Source organism: Odocoileus virginianus, chromosome 28 (assembly GCF_023699985.2).
Source record: "Odocoileus virginianus isolate 20LAN1187 ecotype Illinois chromosome 28, Ovbor_1.2, whole genome shotgun sequence".
Taxonomy (NCBI): domain Eukaryota; kingdom Metazoa; phylum Chordata; class Mammalia; order Artiodactyla; family Cervidae; genus Odocoileus; species Odocoileus virginianus.
Window position 1 is genome coordinate 11,136,755 of NC_069701.1, and position 25,916 is coordinate 11,162,670.

Below are 25,916 nucleotides of genomic sequence, written 5' to 3' on the forward strand. Positions count from 1 at the left end.
TTCATTATTTTCTGAGATTACAGGATAAAAGTATTGGGTGAGGAGATACAGACAAGTCGCTAAGCATGGGTGTGAGAAGGTAAGGGAATACCAGGTGATCTCCATGAAGTATGAGGCAAGGAGAGTAGGTTGGTCGGTGGAATGGAGACAGTGAGGATTTGGAGTAGCTGCTGTGGGGAATGGCAAAAGCAGCTGACCGGAGACATAAAAAGTTTTTATGGGGTGCATGGACTTCCCTGGTGGTACAGGGGATAAGAATTCGCCTGCCAGTGCAGAGGACGAGGTTTTGATCCCTGGTCTGGGAAGATTCAAATGCCATGGAGCAGCTAAGCTCATGTGCCACAACTACTGAACCTGAGTGCGCCAACCACTGCAGCCTGTGCATCTAGAGCCTGTGGTCTGCAGCGAGAAGCCTGCGCCCCTCAGTGAAGAGCAGCCCCTGCTCGGCCACCGGGGAGAACCTGCGCACGGCAACAGACCCTCACAGGGCCCAGGCGGCAGGATGCTAAGGGCTTGCATGCCTAGAAACCATCCCTCATTTCTGCTCACTATTAGCCCTTTATCTTCCTCTCATAGAACTCATTGATACTAACTGCTTCTTTATTCTAGACCATGAGTTTTTTTTTTTTCCATTTATTTTTATTAGTTGGAGGCTGATTACCTTACAACATTGCAGTGGTTTTTGTCATACATTGAAATGAATTAGCCATGGATTTACATGTATTCCCCATCCCGGTCCCCCCTTCCACCTCCCTCTCCACCCGATCCCTCTGGGTCTTCCCAGTGCACCAGGCCCGAGCACTTGTCTCATGCATCCAACCTGGGCTGGTGATCTGTTTCACCCTTGATAATATACATGTTTCGATGCTGTTCTCTTGAAACATCCCACCCTCGCCTTCTCCCACAGAGTCCACAAGTCTGTTCTATACATCTGAGTCTCTTTTTCTGTTTTGCATATAGGGTTATCGTTACCATCTTTCTAAATTCCATATATATGTGTTAGTATACTGTAATAGACCATGAGTTTCTTGAGGTAAAGGGCCTTGACTTTCATTTTTGAGTTCCCAGCACCTAGCATAGCACCTGGCATGTAGTAAAGTGAAGTTGCTCAGTTGTGTGTGACTTTGTAATCCCATGGACAGTATAGCCTAGCAGGCTCCTCCAAAGGATTCAACAAATACAAACTAAATCAAATAGTGACAGTTTCATATTTAATTCAGTCTTTATTGACCCTTCTTCTGATACAAAGCCCACAGATGCTGCTGGGTTAACTGATTATCTACCATGCTCCCAGAGCAACATAAATGTAATATCCATTAAAAAATTCCATCATTGTGTTTATTGTATTGTATTGAAATTGTCTATTATATTTCTGTCTTACCTAGTAGACTAAAATCTTTAGAGATCAGTGATCTTATAGCTTTGTATCACAAACCCAACAGTAGCTGGCAGGCATTTTCTGATCCAAGCTGAACAAGTAAGAAAGACTAAGCTTTGGTCTGCAAAAGCTTTATTTCTGCATGTATGTGTGATTTTAACAAATACTTTTAACAAGCAAAATTAACAGTATTACTTAAGTACAATCAACAATACAAGATAAAGTGCCAAACTGTCTGAAATCAGAGCATTCTGGATAAAATGCTGGGAAAAACAATGGCTTCCCCTCGCTTATAGGCATAATAGCACCTTTTTTCTATTTGCTTCAAGTCTTCAAAATGGTAAGAATGCTTTCCATGACATTGGAGGCAGAGTTTCCAAAGAGACATACCTTTAAAAGCTCAGAAATTGGGTTTAGGTGAAATTTTATGAGAACAATTCAGGAGACCAAGCACTTTTAGTTTCAGGTGCTGAAGGTGACCAATTTTCTGAAAATGGAAGGCAACATTTGACTTCTGCACAAGAACTACGTCCCAAAACTGACTCTTTAAAAATCCAGGCTGACTTTATATTGTTACAGTCAGGAGTTTTCTGTTTTATAACTGCTGCTGTAAGCATATTCTTTAAATTTAACTCCTTCTTAATTAAGCATTTACCAGTTCTTTGCTTGACATATTTCAGTTTTTTTCTTGGTAACTCATTTTGATCAGGAGAATTATAAGCAGCATGGCATTTCTTTAGACCCATGGCCCGGAATCCAAGCATTTCCGAAGGAAATACTTTTTGTATGGTAGGAGGGACCCATTCGTCAGCATCAGTTTCAAGGCACTCAGTGACAGGATGGTTGTTGGAGACCTCTGGTGGTGTAATACCAGATACAGTAGGGCTTCTGGATTTCTGGCCAGGTGTGTTTATATTTTGTGGACAGATAGGGGTGGATTGCTGTGCATCATTTGCAGAGGAAATCCTTGTTTTTTTATAGTTGGCATCAAGGTCCAAATTAAAGGCAGGTAATTTTTGGAAAGCTCCTTTCATCCCATGAATCCTACTTTGATGGAATCCAATAACTGGAGTTGACTGTGAACATGGAACAAATTCTTGGCTATATTCAAAATCACATTCTGAATCTGACTGAAAATGAGGTGGAGAGGGACAGGTTCTTGGATAGAGAGAGGCAGATGTGTTTTGCAATGATATTTTTTGTGATGACCGGCTGGAGTTTTCAGAAAGTGATCTCAGTGAAAACTCAGATTCTGTATGATGACTTTCTGCCAAAGACTTACCCCACTGTAATAAAATATCCTGTGACCTTTTAGTCATTTCTGTTACAATGTCCATCTCTTTATCATCGAAGAGATCCACAGAAGCATTGTAATTGCCTTCATGACCAGTAGAACAGTTCTGTGTTAGGTTATTACCAGTGTGTTCATAAAGCATTTCTCTCAATGTATTCATACTTCTATTTGGAGTACTGTGAAGAGTTTCTAAAGGATATGTGAGTTTCCTGCAAATTGTCAAACTGTTGCCCTGACTCTTTGGCCGCCTACAGTATTGTTTATTTTCTAAGCTGGGAAAGTTGGAAACATTATACCTCCTAGAATGCAAAGTTTTCAACTTTTCACTCATTTCTGAAAGTGATTTTTCTCCACATCCATTATATTTGCTGCTGAGACAAGAATGGTCAGCCTCTGAAGTATTGTGCTTGCATGAAATTTCAGTCTCATGTGGTAGAATTCTCGTAGACTTAAGAGCAACTGTTGTGCCCAAGCCTTTTGAAGATGGAAAAAGAGCTGACAGATGAACATTTGGTAAAGAATGTTCAGAAATGTCTCTTTTATTACCACTAAAAGAGAGAGCCTCTGCTGTGTTCTCAGGATGTGATTCCTTATGAATGCTAGGACTTGGATTTGCTTCATGGCTGGAAAGGAAGTTATCTCTGCTGGAGTTTGCTTCGACTATTGCTGGTGATGACCTTAAGGCTATAGGTGGTGTATGCAAGGCTCCAGGGGTTCTTTGTGGGGTCAATGATAACCTGCTGTAGTCCACATGTAGTTTACTGATGTCATTATCTAGATGACATTTCCTGCTACTGGCATCTGTCTGGTTTATAGCGACTTCACTTTCGATAGCTACCAGAAATTTGTTTAGGCTTTCAGAGAGTGGCAGGTCATCCCAGATCTCGAGGTCACAGTCCTGGGAACTACTGGCTATTTCCTCAAGTCTGACTGATGAAGATGGATAACACATACATCTCTGCTGAAAGCTAGGGGGCGTATCTACCTCCTGATTCTGGAGACATGTTATCTCATGCTGAGAATATATACTTTTAACTTCTACTGCACTGTGCAAGGGTTTTGTATTCCTTGGTTCAAATGGCTCCTGTACTTTCATAGGGAATAAATTAGAGCCAGGAACTCCAATTTCATGATGATTGCTATGAACTGCACTTGGCTGATTAGCCTGTAGGCCAAGTTCTTCATCTAACTTTTGTGCTGAACTCTTTTTGTCCATATGTGAAACAAGGCTCCATGAACCCTGAATGGTATCAAGGCAGCTATTGGAACCAGTGGCCTCTGCAGAGGAGATGCACTTTCTGTTCTGGTGAAGAGTACCATTGGCCTCGCTTTGTTCCGAAGCTGAAAAATCATCATCTGTTAGTTGTGAAACAACAGAAGTCAGTTGTAGTGATAGCTGCCAGAATCCTGAAAAATAATCTTTGCCATGGGGCTCAAAACAATAAGAACTGCTGTTAAGGCCACATAAGCTGCTGAGATCGCTATTCGAACTTTCTAAAGCAAGTAAGTGGCTATTAGGTGTCTGGGAGCCACAGTGAAGTTTCCTGACAGCAGAAAGCTGCAAAAGCCGACGGAAATAGTCAATGACAGTGAAGCCTACAACACTTGGGTCTGGTGGAATGATCTGGCAAGCTACGAGTGCGTTAACTACTCTCTTGTGGTCTGAGCACTGCTCTGAGGAGTTACTGGAACCTGAACCTTTTCCGTGCTGATTTTCAAAATTCTGTGAAAGAAGTAAATGAATTTAAATGAGAATAATTTTTTTCCCTTTGACTTAAACGTGAAACAGGGATATAAAAGGTTAAAACAGATGTAGCTATAACTTCCACACCCATAATTTCAATTCCTCTAGCATGATAGGGTTATATAGGGAATTGTAATTATGGGGAAGTAAACCTTGGAGTAAAGAGACTTGTCTTCAAGTTCTGTTTCGAACATTTCCTAATGTGGGGACTTTGGATAAGTTATTAGGAGCCTCAGTTTTTTCATTTATAAAATAAGGATAAAAAGGCAGGATTATTGTATTAGCAATAACACACAAAAAATTGTGGTGCTTAGCAAATAGTAGTTGCTCAATAAATGGTAGTTACTATTACATTTTTCACTTACTTCCATAAACTTTGAATGTTTAAAGGAATGTTCTCATATTGTTAAAAAAAAAGGAGAAAAAAAGGCATCTAAGATCTTAACAAAGAAAACCTCTGTAGCTCCTAGTTTCAACTTCCCTTTGGGTTTTCTCACTGTTCAGCTGTGAAGTGCTCTGTTCCTTTTTTAAAACCCTGATTGCAATACAGGCAAAATATTTATTTGCTCCCGTTAGCATACAAGAGACAGAAAATGATTATTCCTTAAGAGTCAGCACATTCTTTAGACTTTTTCTACAGTCACTTTTATATTTAAGACCATCCTTCCTAACCTATTCTTAGAGTTATCAGTACTCAGTTATTTTGGTTTCAATGTTACTTCCCTCCTTCTTTTTGTAGATAAAAGAGTTAATTAAAGTTTTACTATAGAATCTAAACGGAATTTAGAGAGTACTGCTGCTGCTGCTGAGTCACTTCAGTCATGTCCGACTCTGTGTGATCCCATAGATGGCAGCCCACCAGGCTCCCCCATCCCTGAGATTCTCCAGGCAAGAACACTGGAGTGCGTTGCCATTTCCTTCTCCAATATATGAAAGTGAAAACTGAAAGTGAAGTCGCTCAGTTGTGTCCGACTCTTAGCGACCCCCTGGACCGCAGCCTACCAGGCTCCTCCATCCATGGGATTTTCCAGGCAAGAGTACTGGAGTGGGGTGCCATTGCCTTCTCCGGTAGAGAGTACAGTAAATACCAAATATCAAAACAAAATATCTAGCACTTGTGAATATATAATAAATTTATATTTCTAAAGCTCTGAAAGCTTTTCAACAGGGCTCTTCTAGCTTTTGAAAGAAGATCTTGTCATATACATAATGTTTTAAAGGATCACCTATAGCCTATTTTTATGTAGTTTAAAGGGTTTCTACAGGCCCTCACATTTATGACTCCTAAAAGCTATTTAGAAAATTAAAATAGTTTCATTACAATGGAAATATTAGCATAATACTAAGAACAAAACTAGTCTCAATTACCGTCACTCCAAAAATAAAGTTTTGTCCAACAAAGCAAGTTTCCACTGCTTTAGTTAATAGGTTTTGAGTTGTATCACTGTCCAGAGTTTCTGGAATTTCACTGGGATCCTGAATGTACCTTAATTGAAAAGAAAAGAAAAAATGGGAAAGCATGAAACTTTTGAGTTGCAGATAGAAAAAAGAAATGTGACTTTAACAGCTAGGTGTTTTGTTCCCTCTAGATTCCTATTGCCTAGAAAGACAAAAGCAGTTGATCAAGTGTGAATAAAGTAGATGCCTGTCTAGTAATCAGGCCCAGCAATTATTCTAAAAGTGGCAGTGGGAGAAGTGGTGGGATCTTTAGCCCTTCTCCTCAATGTAGAAGGAAGTCTTTCCTCATCGCTGGCAATCCTGGCTGTGGTCCTTGGCTTTTCCTTTCTTCAAATCAGTTTGCTCACAGCTACAAGGAGATGGACAGAGATTCTCTCTCTCTCTCTATACACTTACATTGTCAGGACAACATCTTAACAGGTTCAATTATGCAGATGAAGTTGCAGTGCAAATGAAATAAATGACAAAATTTCAACTTCTGATATGTAAATATTCCTTCAAATAGCTTCTTCCACCTCAAGAGACCTTAGCCACTTGATTTGAATAATCCTTCAGTTGGAAATGATTTTACTTTCTTCATCTATATTTCTCTAACTTGGATTAAAGTTTTGTAATTTAATACTCTAATTACAGTTTAGTTGGTCTGAATAAAAGGAGCATGGTCTTACATCACCACAATATGTATTCAGGAAATAAACATCTTTTTCTTTCTTATCTTTTTAAATGAACTGATGATTTGAGGTCAAGTGATCATCTTTTTACTAAATGCATATTATTTTAAAAACACATATCTTCAAACTTGATGTACATGGCTAGGAAAAAGAATGCTTTAAATATTCTTACCTGTGCAAACCAGTGGCTGTGAGACCAAAAAATACATCTAAGCAACTTCCAAATACAGTAATGCCAAATAATTTGTTTGATTCTGCAACTTTTAAGGAAAGCTTGTATCTGTAAATGGCATTTTCAGCTTCACCAGTAGAGCCACATTTTGGACAATTAGACCTGGAAAAGTGCAGGGAAAATAGAGATGTTCACTAACTTTTTTTGTGATGTAAAATAAATCTGGCAAAGTAAAGATTAAAAATATTTTCTGTACAAAATGTACAACTTATATTCTAAAATGATTTCAGATCAACCCTTTTTGAATTTTCTTTATTTATAAGTTACTTTTACTGGTGGGGGCAAACTAAATATAGTGAAGTAAATGCCACACCAAGAGAAGACCTAAAATTTAATGTCTATCTTCTGTTAAAAGAACAATGAGTAATCTTTAAATATTTATAAACAAAGTTCCTAGTCATATTTTTCTCACTATGGTAAGGATAACTTAACTTTTTAAAAATTCATTGAAGTATGTTGAGAATTTATTAGATTACAGAAACTAGGTACAAAACATCTTGTTTAACTTGTGTTACAATTATGACCAAAGGCTTTCTTATAAGAAAATACTGTGTGTCAAGTATAACACTACTGTAATGTACTAGCTCTCTGGTGTCGGAATACATACTGAGATCTTTAAACTTAAACTTACTCATCTGTGAAATCCAGGATTGAAGAAGGATAAAATGAGGCAAAGTATAAGAAAAGAATGTTAAAGAGTCTAGTACAGATCTTGTCAAATTAATGTGTTTAGTCTGCTTCTATCTCATAATTAAATATTGGTTTACTACCACTTCTGCTTATATTTCCCCCTTTTCTAGTTGTTTGTACTATTTTGGTATATGTGCTGCCGAAGCGAGCACTAGTTTGTATTATTTTCGAATTCTGCTATCCATCTTTAACATTCTTAATTTAGCAAACTGACCCCTTAAAACATCTATGGTAATGGTTAATCCTAGAATGTTTTTTCTTCATGTCCCTAATGATTTGGCTTAAAAAAAGTGGAAAAGTGCAAATTGAAAATAATGTTAAAACATAGTTGTATAAATTTGATTGCTTCCAGATAGCCACTAGGGGGAGCCTAAATTCCATGACTCACAAGGTGACTATTTTGAACAAAGGTTAATCCTTCATATAAGTTACTGATTCGCCCTCATTACATCTGTGCTAATTATTTTTATATCCACAATGATAATGGAGAGGTGACAATCCATTCATATAATCTTGACCAAACTGGCTGCAGTTTGTGTTGTATTCTGGTCATAGAATAAAGTAAAGGTAATCCACTTACCAGGGTGATAAAACCTTACCAGTACCAAGCTCTAGTGAAATGAATTAGTGTTTAAAATGTTTCAAACATATATTAGAACTTCTTCAAAAATTATATATTAATAATGCATTCAAGTCTAATGCAAAATTCTTAGCAAATCTTAGAATTAATATGCATCAGTGTTTTACAATTTACAAACGTTATCATGTCCAAGGTAAGAGAAACCCAAGTAAGACGGTAGGTGTTGCGAGAGGGCATCAGAGGGCAGACACACTAAAACCATAATCACAGAAAACTAGCCAATCTGATCACAGGACCACAGCCTTATCTAACTCAATGAAACTAAGCCATGCCGTATGGGGCCACCCAAGATGGATGGGTCATGGTGAGAGGTCTGACAGAACGTGGTCCACTGGAGAAGGGAACGGCAAACCACTTCAGTATTCTTGCCTTGAGAACTCCATGAACAGTATGAAAAGGCAAAAAGATGGGACACTGAAAGATGACCTCCCCAAATCAGTAGGTACCCAATATGCTACTGGAGATCAGAGGAGAAATAACTCCAGAAAGAATGAAGAGATAGAGCCAAAGCAAAAACAACACCCAGATGTGGATGGGACTGGTGATAGAGGCAAGGTTCGATGCTGTAAAGAGCAATATTGCATAGGAACCTGGAATGTTAGGTCCATGAATCAAGGCAAATTGGAAGTGGTCAAACAGGAGATGGCAAGAGTGAACATCGACATTCCAGGAATCAGCAAACTAAGATGGACTGGAATGGGTGAATTTAACTCAGATGACCATTATATCTACTACTGTGGGCAGGAATCCCTTAGAAGAAATGGAATAGCCATCATAGTCAACAAAAGAGTCCAAAATGCAGTACTTGGATGCAATCTCAAAAATGACAGAATGATCTCAGTTCACTTTCAAGGCAAACCATTCAATATCACGGTAATCCAAGCCTATGCCTAAACCAGTAATGCTGAAGAAGCGGAAGTTGAACGGTTCTATGAAGACCTACAAGACCTTTTAGAACTAACACCCAAAAAGATGTCCTCTTCATCATAGAGGACTGGAATGCAAAAGTAGGAAGTCAAGAAACACCTGGAATAACAGGCACATTTGGCCTTGGAGTACAGAATGAAGCAGGGCAAAGGCTAATTGAGTTTTGCCAAGAGAACACACTGGTCATAGCAAACACCCTCTTCTAGCAACACAAGAGACAACTCTACACAGGGACATCACCAGATAGCCAACACTGACTGATTATATCCTTTGCAGCCAAAGATGGAGAAGCTTTATACAGTCAGCAAAAACAAGACCAGGAGCTGATTGTGACGCAGATCACGAACTCCTCATTGCCAAATTCAGACTTAAAGTGAAGAAAGTGGGGAAAACCACTAGACCATTCAGGTATGACCTAAATCAAATCCCTTATGACTATAGAGCAGAAGTGAGAAATAGATTTAAGGGACTAAATCTGATAGACAGAGTGCCTGATGAACTATGGATGGAGGTTTGTGACATTGTACAGGAGACAGGGATAAAGACCATCCCCAAGAAAAAGAAATGCAAAAAAGCAAAATGGCTGTCTGAGGAGGCCTTACAAATAGCTGTGAAAAGAGAAGTGAAAAGCAAAGGAGAAAAGGAAAGATATTCCCATTTGAATAAGGAGTTTCAAAGAATAGCAAGGAGAGATAAAAAAGCCTTCCTCAGCGATCAATGCAAAGAAACAGAGGAAAACAATATAACAGGAAAGACTAGAGATCTCTTCAAGAAAATCAGAGATACCAAGGGAACATTTCATGCAAAGATGGGCTCAATAAAGGACAGAAATGGTATGGACCTAACAGAAGCAGAAGATGTTAAGAGGTGGCAAGAATACACAGAAGAACTGTATAAAAAAGATCTTTACAACCCAGATAATCACGATGGTGTGATCACTCACCTAGAGCCAGACATCCTGGAATGTGAAGTCAAGTGGGTCTTAGGAAGCATCGCTATGAACAAAGCTAGTGGAGGTGATGGAATTCCAGCTGAGCTATTTCAAATCCTAAAAGATGATGCTATGAAGGTGTTGCACTCAACATGTCAGCAAATTTGGAAAACTCAACAGTGGCCACAGGACTGGAAAAGGTCAGTTTTCATCCCAATCCCAGAGAAAGGCAAGGCCAAAGAATGCTCAAACTACTGCACAATTGCACACATCTCACATGCTAGTAAAGTAATGCTCAAAATTCTCCAAGACAGGCTTCAGCAATACATGAACCCTGAACTTCCAGATGTTCAAGCTGGTTTTAGAAAAGGCAGCGGAACCAGAGATCAAATTGCCAACATCCGCGGGATCATCGAAAAAGCAAGAGAATTCCAGAAAAACATCTATTTCTGCTTTATTCACAATGCCAGAGCCTTTGACTGTGTGGATCACAATAAACTGTGGAAAATTCTTCAAGAGATGGGAATACCAGATCACCTGACCTGTCTCTTGAGAAACTTGTATGCAGGTCAGGAGGCAAATTAGAACTGGACATGGAACAACAGACTTGTTCCAAATAGGAAAAAGAGTATGTCAGGATATATATAGTCACTCTGCTTATTTAACTTATATGCAGAGTACATCATGAGAAACACTGGGATGGAGGAAGCACAAGTTGGAATCAAGATTGCTGGGAGAAATATCAATAACCTCAGATATGCAGATGACACCACCCTTATGGCAGAAAGTGAAGAGGAACTAAAGAGTCTCTTGATGAAAGTGAAAGAGGAGAGTGAAAAAGTTGGCTTAAGGCTCAACATTCAGAAAACTAAGATCATGGCATCCAGTCCCATCACTTTGTGGCAAATAAATGGGGAAACATTGGCTGACTTTATTTTTCTGGGCGCCAAAATCATTGCAGATGGTGACTGAGCTGTGAAATTAAAAGACGCTTACTCCTGGGAAGGAAAGTTATGACTAACTTAGACAGCATATGAAAAAGCAGAGATTTTGTCAATAAAGGTCCGTCTGTCGAGGCTATGGTTTTTCTAGTGGTCATGTATGGATCTGAGAGTTGGACTATAAAGAAAGCTGAGCGCCGAAAAATTGATGCTTTTGAACTGTGGTGTTGGAGAAGACTCTTGAGAGTCCCTTGGACTACAAAGAGATCCAATCAGTCCATCCTAAAGGAGATCAGTCCTGGGTGTTCATTGGAAGGACTGATGCTGAACCTGAAACTCCAAATACTTTGGGTACCTGACACAAAGAGCTGACTCATTTGAAAAGACCCTGATGCTGGGAAAGAATGAGGGCAGGAGACGGGGACACCAGAGGATGAGATGGTTGGATGGTATCACCAACTCAATGGACATAGGTTTGGGTGGACTCTGGGAGTTGGTGATGGACAGGGAGGCCTGGTGTGCTGCGGTTCATGGGGTTGCAAGGAGTTGGACACGACCTAGTGACTGAACTGCACTCACACACTTTGTTTTTGATAGGTAAACAGGGCATTTACCCCCATTCACAAAACTGGGAAGTTGGGGTGAACTGTCACCCAAGGTGACAAAGTTAGTGATTTTTATGTTGAAATCCAAGGCTTTGGATTCTTTGCCGGGAGTTCTTTCTTGGATGATAACTATAAGTATGGTATGGTTGTGAATGAACTATGTTATAAATAGAGAATATCAATGATAGCCTAAGAGAGACTAGGATTAGGACATTACTAGCATAATGCATTATTAGCAATAATGAATATATATACTAAATTATATATTTTTATATTATATGTAATATGAAGGTATTTATTTATGCAGTTTCCTTTAATCCTTTTGGGAATAAGCTAAGCCTGAACTGAAATAAATGTTAGTGTGGAGTAATATAGATCAGAGCTTTACAAACTTCAATGTGCAAACCAATTACCTAGGGATCTTGTTAAAATGAAGATCCTAATTCACTATGTCTGGGACAAGGCCCAAGATTCTGCATTTCTTACAAGCTCCCAGGTGATGCCGATGTAGCTATTCCTCAGACCACATTTTGAAAAGCAAGGGTAGAGACAACACATTCAAATCACAGTCCCTGGTTTAATTTCTAGAGGCACTCCTATATCCAAAATGTCACTTGTTATGGAATAGCAGTGCTGCATTGAATATGCCAGCAAATTTGGAAAACTCAGCAGTGGCCACAGGACTGGAAAAGGTCAGTTTTCATTCCAATCCCAAAGAAAAGCAATGCCAAAGAATGCTCAAATTACTGTATAATTGCACTCATTTCACATTACCAAGATTAAGCTCAAAATCCTTCAAGTTAGGCTTCACCAGTACATGAACTGAGAACCTCCAGATGTGCAAGCTGGATTTAGAAAAGGCAGAGAAATCGGAGATCAAATTGCCTACATCTGTTGGATCACAGAAAAAGCAAGGCAATTCAAAACACATCTACTTTAGTTTCAATGATTATGCTAAAGCCTTTGACTATGAGGATCATGGCAAACTAGAAAATTCTCAGAGATGGGAATACCAGATCACCTTTCCTGTCTCCTGAGAAACCTGTATGCAGGTCAAGCAGCAAGTTAGAAATGGACTTGGAACAACTGACTGGTTCAAAGTTGGGAAAGGAGTACATAAATGCTGTTTATTGTCACCCTGCTTATTTAACTTATATACAGAGTATATCATGTGAAATGCCAGGCTGGATGACTCACAAGCTGGAATCAAGATTGCCAGGAAAAGTATCAATCTCAGATATGCAGACGATGGCACTTTAATGAAAGAAATCAAAGAGGAACTAAAGGGCTTCTTGATGAGGGTGAAAAGGAGAGTGAAAAAGCAGGTTTAAAACTCAACATTAAAAAAACTAAGATCATGGCATCCATTCCCATCACTTCATGGCAAACAGATGGGAAAACAATGGAAACAGTTGCAGATTTTATTTTCTTGGGCTCCAAAATCATGGATGGTGACTGCAGCCATCAAATTAAAAGACACTTGCTCCTTGGAAGGAAAGCTATGATAAGCCAAGACAGCATATTAAAAAGCAAAGACATCACTTTGCGACAAAGGTCTATATAGTCAAAGCTATGGTTTTTTCAGTAGTCATGTACAGATGTTGAGAGTTGGACCATAATGAAGGTTGAGCACCAAAGAATTGATGCTTTCAAACTGTGGTGCTGGAGAAGATTCTTCAGAGTCCCTTGGACTGCAAGAAGATCAAACCAGTCAATCCTAAGGGAAATCAATCCTGAATATTCATTGGAAGGACTGATGCTGAAGCTGAAGATCCAATACTTTGGCCCCCTAATGCGAAGAGATGACTTGCTGGAAAAGATTTTGATGATGAGAAAGATTGAAGGCAAAAGGAGAAAAAGGCAGCAGAGGATGAGGTAATTAGAGCGTCACCAACTCAATGGACATGAATTTGAGCAAACTTCAGGAGCCAGTGAAGGACAGGGAAGCCTGGCATGTTGTAATCCAGGGCTGCAAAGAATCAGACATGACTTGGCAACTAAACAACAATTACTAGTTTGAGATGGGTGGATGGCTTATATGGACAAATGAGTTGCCTTCTTCGCTCGTAATTTATGTATATGTAAGTTTGTTCCTGAAAGATGACGCTGTGAAGGTGCTGCTGCACTCAATATGCCAGCAAATTTGGAAAACTCAGCAGTGGCCACAGGACTGGAAAAGGTCAGTTTTCATTCCAATCCCAAAGGCAAGGCCAAAGAATGCTCAAACTACTGCACAATTGCACACATCTCACATGCTAGTAAAGTAATGCTCGAAGTTCTCCAAGACAGGCTTCAGCAATACATGAACCCTGAACTTCCAGATGTTCAAGCTGGTTTTAGAAAAGGCAGGGGAACCAGAGATCAAATTGCCAACATCCGCTGGATCACCGAAAAAGCAAGAGAATTCCAGAAAAACATCTATTTCTGCTTTATTTACTATGCCAAAGCCTTTGACTGTGTGGATCACAATAAACTGTGGAAAATTCTTCAAGAGATGGGAATACCAGACCACCTGACCCGCCTCTTGAGAAACCTATATGCAGGTCAGGAAGCAACAGTTAGAACTGGACATGGAACAACAGGCTGGTTCCAAATAGGAAAAGGAGTATGTCAAGGCTGTATATTGTCACCCTGCTTATTTAACTTATATGCAGAGTACATCATGAGAAATGCTGGGCTGGAAGAAGCACAAGCTGGAATCAAGATTGCCAGGAGAAATATCAATAACCTCAGATGTGCAGATGACACCACCCTTAGGGCAGAAAGTGAAGAGGAACTAAAAAGCCTCTTGATGAAAGTGAAAGAGGACAGTGGAAAAGTTGGCTTAATGCTCAACATTCAGAAAACTAAGATCATGGCATCTGGTCCCATCACTTCATGGGAAATAGATGGGGAAACAGTGGAAACAGTGTCAGGCTTTATTTTTTTGGTCTCTAAAATCACTGCAGATGGTGATTGCAGCCATGAAATTAAAAGACACTTACTCCTTGGAAGGAAAGTTATGACCAACCTAAATAGCATATTAAAAAGCAGAGATATTACATTGCCAACAAAGGTCCGTCTAGTCAAGGCTATGGTTTTTCTAGTGGTCATGTATGGATGTGAGAGTTGGACTGTGAAGAAAGCTGAGTGCTGACAAATTGAAGCTTTTGGACTGTGGTGTTGGAGAAGACTCTTGAGAGTCCCTTGGACTGCAAGGAGATCCTATCAGTCCATCCTAAAGCAGATCAGTCCTGGGTGTTCATTGGAAGGACTGATGCTGAAGCTGAAACTCCAGTACTTTGGCCACCTCACGCGAAGAGTTGACTCGTTGGAAAAGACCCTGATGCTGGGAGGGACTGGGGGCAGGAGGAGAAGGGGACGACAGAGGATGAGATGGCTGGATGGCATCACTGACTCAACGGACATGAATTTGAGTAAACTCTGGGAGTTGGTGATGGATAGGGAGGCCTGGTGTGCTGTGATTCATGGGATAGCAAAGAGTTGGACACGACTGAGTGACTGAACTGAAGTTTGTTCCTTCATATGAAATTATCATATTCACATACACACCACACACATATATATGATAATCTTCTCAAATGAAGGACCAAACTTAAAAAAGATTTTGAGGGCTCGTTTAAGTATTGATTTATTTGGCTGTGTTAGTTCTTAGCTGCAGCATGCAGGCTTCTTTGTAGTAGTGGTGTGAGGCCTCTAGGGCATGCAGGCTCAGTAGTTGTAGTGTGCAGGCTTAGTTGCCCCACTGCACGTGGGATCTTACTTCCCTGACCCGGGATCAAACCCGCATCCCCTGCATTGGAAGGCAGATTCTTAACCACTGGACCATCAGGGAAGTTCCCCCCAAACTAACTTTATACAGCTGACCCTTGAACAACACAGGTTTGAACTGCAGGGGTATACTTATCCATGGATTTTTTTTCCCCCCAACAGTGAACACTATGGTACTGTATATTCTGTGGTTGGTTGAATTCTTGTATTTTCCTTCTCATACTTTCAGGCTTTATTTTTACCTTTTGGAGACCAGGATTATCCGAGAAAAGCACTTTTGACATGAAGGATATATAAAACTAGAATTCTGGAGAGCAAGAACTGAGGCAAGAAGAAATTTTCTTCTTCTATTCATGCGTTCTCACTGTGGCCTGCAAAACAAAGTAGCCCTGGGATGAATGGCAAATCTTTAACTGCATGTGAATATCTCACTTCTTTATCACCCAACCTTCACTACAAAGTCAATAGATGTTTTTTGTAGTAAGTGTCAGTATATTGGAAAACTAACTTTCTTTTTCTACATAGTTAAGAAAGTAAGACTTAAAACAGAGTAGCTCAAGCAAATACTGGGTTTTTGAATAAACGTTCTACCCTGGTAATTCAAGAAAGGTATCATTTAACTTCTTTCAACATCTTAAAGAGCTATAAAGAAATTGTTTCTACCATTAACAGGAAAGAAGATAAATGAACTTACATGAATGTTTAAATCTGTATTGGTGGGAAACCGTTCTTTTTAGTGGGAAAAAATCACTTCATTAGATTTTAGTATTTGGTCTGGGTACATTTTTATACAACCTGAAGAGGGAAAAAAGACATTTTAGAGTGTACAAATAGAAAAATAAAAATCAAAGAAGAGTTCAAAGTGCTTTATGAGCCTTGTATAAAACACATCAGAGAAGTAAAACAATAAAATAGCAATTCACCTCTTATATATATATATTTTAAAATTCAAGTGTTGGTTTATCAAAAATTTTAAAACTGATCAGTTTATATATAGCATAATGTAAATGCTCTGAAATAAACGTCTCTGTAGATGTTCAAGATAAAGCTATATCAATAAATTTTCATTTGCAAACACATGGCAAAATCTTTCAATTTCTGAAAATGTATGAAACATTCTGAGACTGGCATCAGCAAATTTTGATAAAGTGGAAGTCATTAGTTTAAAAATCATAAAACAATCTTTTACATATAGCTCATCCTGAGGATGATGACAAATTTATAAGTGTGATTTTGGAATGGATATCTTAAAGTGACACTAATCCTGTCTATCAATCAGAATATTTCTGTGAAAATAAAATCTTGCCACCGAAGGCAGTTAAGATGGAAACTTACAAAGATTATAGACAAATGGATTTACATAAATCACTGATTTATGTTATTAAAGAGGGCATAGGAAACAAACAAAAAAAGAAAAAACAAAGACATTTCACCTTGCTTAATTCTTGTTGAAGTCCTTGCTTTTGTACCCTTAGGTATACATGACTAATAAGGTTCTACCAAAAGCAGATACGTATTCCTAGATTTGGCTGCCACCTTAGGCCACATGGCAATCTCTAAGGATAAGGCAGAGGAGGTGACATAGTGGAAAGGTAGGCCAGAGAACACTGCTATTATTAGTGCTACTGACGTCAAGTTCCTTCTTACCAAGCAGCAAATGATGGAATGTATGTCAGCAAAGGCATCTTTCCCAAACATCTCTAAAATCCAGTTTGGGTACAATGTTAACACGGTGGTACAGCTACCTATGTGCTGAAAAGTGAAGTGTTAATTGTTCAGTCATATCTGACTCTTTGCAACCCCATGGACTGTAGACTGCCAGGCTCCTCTGTCCATGGGATTCTTCAGGCAAGAATACTGGAGTGGGTTGCCATTTCCTCCTCCAGAGAATCTCCCTGACCCAGGGATTGAACCTGTGTCTCCTGCATTGCAGGCAGATTCTTTACCATGAGCCACAACAGAAGCCCATATATGAGCTAGGGGAGATAAAACAGGGCAAAACTCCCTCCTGAAAATGTGGTCTTTTATCTGTTTAAAATCTTGTAGTTTGAAATCAAGCCTCAATTCTCCACAATGCCTGTAAGGCCTTAGCTCATCCAGCACTACCTCTTTGACCTCACCTCGTCCCACTTGCCCTCTTTAATCACTACACTTCAAGCCACGCCAGCCTTCTTTCTGCTCCTTAAATGCACAAAATAACTTCTCTTTTCAGGCTTCTGTTCTTACTTTTCTCTTTGTCTATAAAGCTTTTCCCTTACTTCTTCAAATAGTTGGCTCTCATCCTCATCATTAAATCTTTAATGTTACCCTGTAGAGATCCCCTTTTCATTTCAATAAATACTCTCTTCTGCTTGGTTTCCATATCATCCATTTCATTCCTTTATGGTACTAATCACACTTGTGAAATATGCCATTATGAAAATGTATATATCAGATGATACATGCTCCCTTGTTTCTGTTAGTTCTACCCTCATTAGTCTGAAAGTTTCATGAGGATGGGGGCCTGGTCTATCAAGTCACCAGTCAATCAAAAACATATATAAGTAGAAATATTTGGGAATTAATTTCTAAATTAATTGTGCAAGCACTAATCGCTATATTTTTAAAGGCAAGAAATTGGTTAAATTGTTATTATTTAAGGGTTTATTGCCCTCTAGTGGAGAAATAAGTATGCTCAGAAAACAATGGGTAAATTTGAGAACGGAAATGAAAAAGGTCATTGAGGTATTTTTTATTATTTGCGTTTCACTTGGTAAACTCAGCAAACAGCAAAAAGACTTTCCATCCATTGGCAGTGGACAAATATGAAATCAGATCCTTTTAGGCAGTCACTATTAGTCATTCCCTTTGCTGTCTCCATAGTATTTCCTTATGATTCTCATCATCGAGTGTGTTTTGTGTCTCTCTCTAGTGACTGACTTAAGGTATTGAATCCATGTTTGATGGACAACTGAATGAAGCATGAGGAATGAGCAAATACTAAAGTTAGGAAAACATGATCACAGACTTGGGAACAATTCCATATGTGGTATCTACCTGCGGTTTATCTTTCTTCTTGATTTTATTGGGGAGGACGGTGATACAGCATTACATTGCTTTCAGTTCCACCACAGTCAACAAACCGTATTCTAATTTAATAAGTTCAATATGTGCTGAGTCGCGCCTGACTCTGTGGCCCCATAGACGGAGCCCACCAGGTGCTTCTGTCCATGGATTTCCAGGCAAGAATTACCATAGCAGGTTGTCATTTCCTATTCCAGGAGATCTTTCAGACCCAGGGATCGAACCCGTGACTCTTGTGTTTACTGCATCAGCAGGCAGATTCTTTACTACTAGTTTCACCTGAGAAGTCCAAGTTCAATATACTTACTTATTTATCAATTATTTATTGTGCAGTTGATAAATACCAGGTGATAGGAATAATATAAGTGATGAACAAAATAGACAAGGTCCCTAGATCTATAGCTTCATAAGAGATAGGTGGAAAATTCTATACAGGAAAAGTACATTATACCATGAGAAAATATAACAGGGGGACTGATTCAGTCTAAGCCTATGGCCAAAAGATGAAATCACTCCTTTAAAAAACTGGCCCACACTTCTAATGGCATACAGAAAAGAAGATGTGACTAACTCCTCTCCCTTTCTTCATTCCTCCTCAAACTGCTCTTGCTTTGCAAGAAAATCTTTGTCATTCTGTTGCTCTCAGATTTCCCATTTCATATATTATAGGACAGACTCCTCAGCTATGGAAAGGGTAGTTATTTTGAATTGCTTTATTAAAGCTGTCTAATGGCCTCCAAGGGTGCATACTTTGTCTAATCTTTCTAAAGGCAGTCATAACAAGTCCCTGAGAAATGATCTTCTGACATTAAAATGAAAATTCTGGAAAAGGGAGAGGAAGGCAGGAGATTAAAAAAAAATGAAATAAAAAACAGACAAAACCTCTTTTGTTTGGAGAAATACTGATGAAAAATATTTTAAAAATATTACTCAAGAAACTCTTAGTGAGTATCAAGCACAGTTTGTTCATTGCACTTATGACAGGTAAAGTTCCAGAGATAGGGAAGGGGACAGGGTTACAGATAGAAAAAAATCATCTCATGCAGCTGTCCTTTCTGAACACATTCCAGCAACACTGGCCTTTTCTTAGTTTCTTAAACATTAAGATGCTAAGTTCTTTCCTGTTTTAAGGCCTTCACAAAACCTGTTCACTCTGGAATTTCTTCTTCTATTGCATAGTTAGATCATTCTCATCTTCTAGGCCTCAATCTAAGTGTCAATTCCTCAGAGGCCTTCCCAGACAAACCTAAGTCAAATATATTCCACTTTATTCTTTTTAAGTCCACACATAAAAAGTTTAAGTTCCATTAGGAAGGAATCTCACACACACACACACACAAAAGGAAGGAATCTCACATCTTGTTCATCATTGTGATCCTAATACCTTGAAGTTCTTGGCACAGAGGGAGACACTTAAAAACTATCTGTAGAATGAGTAAGTAACTACCGGGTGCTTTGTGACCCAATTTTGCAGGATGATGAAAGGCTTCCTGATTTAGAAAGCTTTATAAATTGAGATCTAAAGAATGAGTAAGAACTAGGTGGAATGGGATTCAGAAGGAGTCTGAAGGTGAGGGAGAATGGTGCATTTAAAAGGATATTCCATGTTGTTGGAGCACAGGGCTGGAGAGGTGGAAAAACAAAGCTGGAGTACTAGGCAAAGGCCAGACAAGAAGTGCCCCGTTAACCACGTTAAGGAGTTTAGACTTAAACCTGAGGGCAAACAGGAGCGACCAAAGGAAAGGTTTTTTAATGGGGAGTGCCCTGATCAGATTTGTACTTTATTAGCCTAGCAACGTGGAGACTGGATTGAAACGTAAGGAAATTGAAAGAACCAGCTGGGAGACTACAGTCATAGCTATGAAGCAGTTGTGCTGAACCAAAGTAAAACTGGTGAGAAGCGTATGGATTGAGATATTCAAGAGGTTGGTATGGCTTGATGTGAGAGACAAGGAAGGTACCCAGAAAACTTGTTTCTGGCTTGAACACCCTGCTCAGTGAAGCACTTGTCCCTCTGAGTCATCAAAGCAGTTTGGAAAAGATCCCTTTTCAGCAGATACTACTGGGCCTAGCAGCCAGCTGTGTACGAACCTCCGAGCACCTCAAAAATTGCAGTAGCACCTTTTTCCTCCCTGTATTTCGGGTTCCAGACACTTACCCGTTTCCAGGTCGATGGCACACACAAATGCTCTCTGATTGACTGCAACAGCACCATCTAAAATGAAAAGAACTGACCTCACTCTTCTACTCTCATAACCGCCCTTTTATGGAAGAGACTGACTCCTGAAAAAACAACGTAGAATGCTCTGAGGCTCACTCAGAACGACGTTTAAGGGTCTTCTTAGGAGTCTCTGGCTCTTGTTTACCGAGAATCTCCTCCCGCACCTCCTCACCTGAGGTAGAAGACCAGGAACCTGCCCGGGCGAAGCTCAGTGACGCGGACTCCCAGCACTCAAGCGGCAAGAGAGTGTCTTCCAATCGAATCTCCCGCGCCTCCTTCCGCCGGAAGTGACGCCATGACTGTCTGGACTCAGAGCCAATCAGAAGAAGACGCCGCCGAGGGTGGAGATGTAGCGCAACAACTTGTGAGCTTTTGGGAACGACCATTTTTGTCAGAGAGGGTTTGGCAAGTGTCCTTTTCCAACTGATGGAGCAGTAGTACAGTCTGTACAGTTGATTTTGAGGCAGAGTTGAGCCAGCTAAGCGTAGGGATCCCGGGAAGGGTGGTAGTGGGTGGGAGCGCCCCTCAGACGTTCACCTGGCTGACTGGAAGGAGAAGCGGAAGTTGGTGGTGGGAGAGTCGCGAAGACCGAAGGGGACTCCGCCCTCTGGGGCTTGGACTGCCCCCAAGGAGAAGGGAAGGCGGGGTCCGAAGCTGGGTGCCGGAAGACGGAAGGGGGCGTAGCTCGGAAGCAGGGACCGGGACCTAGTAGGATTCCGGGGCGACCTCAGTTGAGAAGTGGAAGAAGTGGACTGCGTGGGCTTCACGCATGTGTAGGGGTGACCAGCCGCCAGAGTGCCCTAGGAGGTGATTAGGCTGACCCGGAGGTGGCGGTGCAAAGGAGCCAGGAAGCCGTGCTGCACTGCTTCCTATCTGAGTGACTTAGTGCAAGTCCCGGCACCTCTCCTCACCTCAGTGTCCTCAGCTGTAAGTGAGGGTAGCAGTCATACACGACCCATGATTGAGTTAGTGTCTGCCACTAAGCCCAGTGCTATCGTGACCTGTAGCAGGACAAAATGAGGGCTATAACCCTAGAAACAGCGTCTCCCATATCGCTGAGGAACTGCTTCAAAGAGGTAGTGGGGAAGGTTAGTAGTATATATGATTTTAGTGAAAAGGGCAGGATATGCACACATTAATACGGATTGGTAGGTCCCGCTGCCAGTCAGGAGGAGCAGATCTGTACCCTGAGCTCCTCCTTTCAGGCTGTTTTGACTGTCAGGGCTGAGTGGCTAGTGAGTGATTTAGTCCTTGTAGAGCTGGTGGCGAGTACCAGTTTTTAGTTGGCAGTAGCCCTTCCCAGGGCTGCCCTGGTGGCTCAGACGCTGAAGAATCCGCCTGCAATGCGGGAGACTTGGGTTAGATCCTTGGGTTGGGAAGATTCTTCCGGAGGAGGGCATGGTAACTCACTCGAGTATTCTTGCCTGGAGAATCCCATGGACAGAGGAGCCTGGCAGGCTACCGACTATAGGGTCGCAAAGAGTTGGACACGACTCAAGCGGCTTAGCTCGTTCGCACGCATGCACACACAATTATTATGTAGGTTTTGTGGAGGACAAGGATGTGGCGATGAAATAGAGATGGACAGGGCAGGGTTTGGCAGTGACGATAAACGGGAGGATAGAGGGTGGGGGGGAAAGTGTTTGTGAGGGGGTGATATAGTTAAGAATGGGGTTCAGAGGTCAGATAGAAGGGGCCCTGGGATGATAAAGGCAGGCTTTGAGTCGGAAGGGACTAAAGGTGAACGCTAAAGAGGGGACGGTACAAGAGGGAAATCAAATCTGGCGGCGCCCTGTGGGACTGGGACAGGAGTCGGAATGGCTTGGGCAATTCGAATTTGAGAGGCTTTGCTGAGGGGCGGGGTGGCATGGGGTTTCCCCGGGGAGGGAGGGGCCTGTCTCGGGGGCGGAGCTGCGGGCTGGGCGGGGCGGCGTGCATCTGCTTGTCTCCCTTCTACCCGCTCTGCAGCCTCGGTCCTGAGCCATGGGGCGCCGCTCCCTCCTGCTCCTGCTCCTAGCTTTCCTGACTCCTGGGGCCTCCAGCCCCGTATCGCCGTCACTGAGGGCCCCTAGCAGCCTGCCCTGGTCAACCAGCTTCAAATCCCGCCCCACTATTACCCTGAAGTATTCGATTCGCTACATCCAACAGAAGGTAAGGCCAAAAGGGCTGGAGTGTCCGAGTGGGTGGCGAGGACTGGGGCTTTGTGGTTTTCAGGCACCGGAGCTCATCCGAAATTGCAGAACCCTGATGCTGAGGACTTGTCCGACCTTTGACTCACATGTTACAGATGGTGGCCTCAAGTCTCAGTCTGTTTAAACTCACCTTCCATCACCAATAATTTATTGTCAGTTCTGGCTCTACACTCCCTTCTGTGATTGACCAGCACAGTCACTTCAACTCCTGCTTGCAGAGGATGCCCTAAAATTCCTTTGACCTCTCGCCAAATTGAAATTATTTAATGCCAGCTCTGGAGCCTACTTCGCGGTGACAGTCATCTTTTGTCCCAAAGCAGCCCCTAAGTTCAAATTTCTAATATCTTACCAGATAATATATAATATTTTTTCAATCTAAAATGCCAGTCTGTTGTCTCATGCTCAACTCAAGAGTTGTTGCTTTTGTAGCCCTTTTATTAAGAGTTTTCAACTTTCCCTGGAAGTTGCAGGAGTCTGTCAAAATTTGGAGGGGGGAGTGAAGGTGAGCATCTCTGTAGTTCTGAAGTCTGAGTTTAGAGGTTTAAGGTAGGCATGATGCCTTTGTGCTTGTCTGAAGCATGAGGTAGGTATTCCCAGAGAAGCCTGGATGAAGAAGTAGATCTTTTGTGAAATGACAATATTACTTAGAGTTCTGTATTTCTGGGAGCCTGTGAAAAGATAGATGACCTTCCCAGGTGGCACAGTGGTAAAGAATCTGCCTGCCAAGGCAGGAGATAAAAGAGATGGGGGTTTGATTCTTCGGTGGGGGAAGATCCCCTGGAGTAGGAAATGGCAACCCACCCCAAAATTCTTGTCTGGGAAATCCCATGGACAGAGGAGCCTGGCGGGCTACATTCCATGGGGTCTCAGAGAGTCGAATACTACTGGGCGATTGAGCACGTGTGTGTGCTTGCATGTGAAGATAAGCAAAGATTTGTGAAATGTTGGGATTAGAAGTACAAGAGTCTGAGGTTTGGCTTTAGTAGTTAGATTAGAATTCCAATCTATTAGTACTAGCTCTATGACCTTGGGAAGTTTCATATACCCCTCTCAGCCTGATTTCTTGACCTCTGGGGGATTTGGTGGTGGTTAAATGAGAATACATGACATGTCCCTAGCAAAGTATTTAGTCTCAAGTAGATACTTAGTAAATTGATGGTTACTAACTTATGTGAATTTTGAATAGGAATTTGATATAGAGGGATGACGTGAACTTCTAGAATAAGAAATCATTTTTAACCCAGAAATTTAGAGATTATGAAGAAGAGAAAGCATTCTAGTTTTAGCAGGAGTACTAGGAAACATCTTTTTCTTAGGCAGCTCTCTAGGTTTCATTGTCCTCATTTGTAAATTGAGAGGTTTGGACAAGGACCAATGTGTTTCACATTTTACTGAAAAAATTAAGGCTTTTGGGGTAGCTGTCTCAGAGGGATGGGGAAGGCCCATGTGGAAACCAAGTTAGGATACCCCAGAACCCGCCCTCTCTGACTTCTTTCAGCCTGAGGTTTATATTTTTATTTGTTTTATATGCTGGGATTTTGCAGAGTTCCATAACTAAAGTTAAGTTGAAGGGAAACTACTGGAATGGATATCTGTAATCCTTTTAGGAATGGTGAGAGCTATCAGCAGAAAAGAGGGAATGAAAAGTTAGAAAAGATTGAATGATCTCTTAGGTCCTAATTTATATTCCTACATTATAAATTTCTTTCTTGACCAATTCACTCTTTAAATATAAAAGGCCAGCTCTTTTTCCATTTGTGGTGATTTACAAGGTCTGTTTGGCTTTATTCAGCCACATTTTGCCCTCTGGTTTATATTTAGTTCACATTTTAGGACTCAGATTGCACAAATAGATTTATTACCAAAATAATAATAATTTATTCCACAAATAATTTATTACCATAATAATAAAATATTATTACCATAATAATAATAATAATCTTTACATCAACTCCAATTGAATTTTATTTCACTGTTTTGAGAAAGACTTTCACATGTATACAAATGTGTTGTATAATAATTGTTGCATAATAATGGTTTTATAGTAATTGCCAGTTTTTCTGGACCATAAATTTTTAGTCGAGTTTGAAAAGTATGTGTAAACTCAACTTTTAATTTTTTTAGTTAGAGCACATGAAGTACTTTCATACCTTTTAATTATAAACATTATTATTGTACTTAAGACTTAGTCTTTATTCAAGGTTTAATTTTCATTCAACTTTATAATGATTTCTTTATCTGTTGTATCTGTCTAAGCTATTCCCAGTTGTCCTTATATTCATGCAAACTCCATGAATTGTCTCTTTCATAACTCTGCTTACTTGCAGAATAAAGGTCAAAGTCCTTCGTATTGTTTCTCATTGCATGCTGGTCTTTCAGCTTCATATCCTGCCATAGGTCTCTACCTCATTCCACCTTCTCCACACATACACTTTTAGCAACATAGAACATAGACTCAATTGAAATTTACTGTGTCAGAAATTCTGTCTGGAATACCTCCCTCTTCTCCGCTAGTTAAATGCGTACCTCTGTCCCAGCTGAAATATCATCTTTTCTGTGAAACTTTCTTGATTTTAGTTGGACTTTTTTCACATTTACTATTTTGTGTCTCCTTAGCTAGATAGCATTATCCATAACCCAGAAAAGCCCATAAAAATATGAAGTACAAAATAAATATTTGTTGAGGGAGTGAATGAATGACTACCCAAAGAAAGCCCAAACAAGGTCTACCATCATTTAATTGACACAAATATCTATTTATTTTCCTTTTTAATCTTTTCCTTCTATTTTTTTTACCATTTATATTTCCTTTTCTTTCACAGTCTTCAAATGTTGATTTAGTAGGAATGTTTGATTTTCTTTTTAATCAAAAATAACTGAATCAGGAGAGCAAAGAAAGGATAACACATCACTTGGGCACATCAAGGGCTCTGCATGTATGTATGATAGGGCTTCCCTGATAGCCCAGCTGGTAAAGAATCCACCTGCAATGCCAGAGACCCCAGTTCAGTTCCTGGGTCAGGAAGATCCTCTGGAGAAGGGATAGGCTACCCATTCCAGTATTCTTGGGCTTTCCTGGTAGCTCAGCTGGTAAAGAATCCACACCTGGGTTCGATCTCTGGGTTGGGAAGATCCCCTGGAGAAGGGAAAGGCTACCC

General features: G+C 40.5%; 2 protein-coding genes across 5 annotated transcripts in view; one reads left to right on the forward strand and one right to left on the reverse strand.

The window, feature by feature from the left end:
- Positions 1-1,203: 1,203 nt before the first annotated feature.
- Positions 1,204-21,015, reverse strand: DDIAS (DNA damage induced apoptosis suppressor). 2 transcript variants are annotated; one of them, XM_020882490.2, is made up of 7 exons: positions 20,739-21,015; positions 20,504-20,560; positions 15,977-16,077; positions 15,525-15,653; positions 6,718-6,879; positions 5,785-5,902; positions 1,204-4,395 (listed from the first exon to the last, which is right to left on the reverse strand). In XM_020882490.2, exons 4-7 carry the CDS (start codon positions 15,635-15,637, stop codon positions 1,804-1,806), a joined length of 2,985 nt encoding a protein of 994 aa, XP_020738149.2. In that variant the 5' UTR covers positions 15,638-15,653; positions 15,977-16,077; positions 20,504-20,560; positions 20,739-21,015; the 3' UTR covers positions 1,204-1,803. The 2 variants fall into 2 exon arrangements, with proteins under 2 accessions (XP_020738149.2, XP_070313320.1); XM_070457219.1 differs by lacking the exon at positions 20,504-20,560.
- PRCP (prolylcarboxypeptidase) overlaps positions 20,869-25,916 on the forward strand; it is an 83,528-nt gene continuing 78,480 nt past the window's right edge. The window contains exons 1-2 of one of the 3 annotated variants that reach the window (XM_020882491.2): positions 20,869-20,930; positions 22,535-22,717. In XM_020882491.2, the coding sequence (XP_020738150.2) occupies positions 22,550-22,717 (168 nt within the window). In that variant the 5' untranslated portion in view covers positions 20,869-20,930; positions 22,535-22,549. Of the gene's footprint in view, positions 20,931-21,320; positions 21,494-21,528; positions 21,655-22,534; positions 22,718-25,916 lie in introns of those variants that run through there. The other 2 variants (XM_020882494.2, XM_020882492.2) reach the window with 2 other exon arrangements.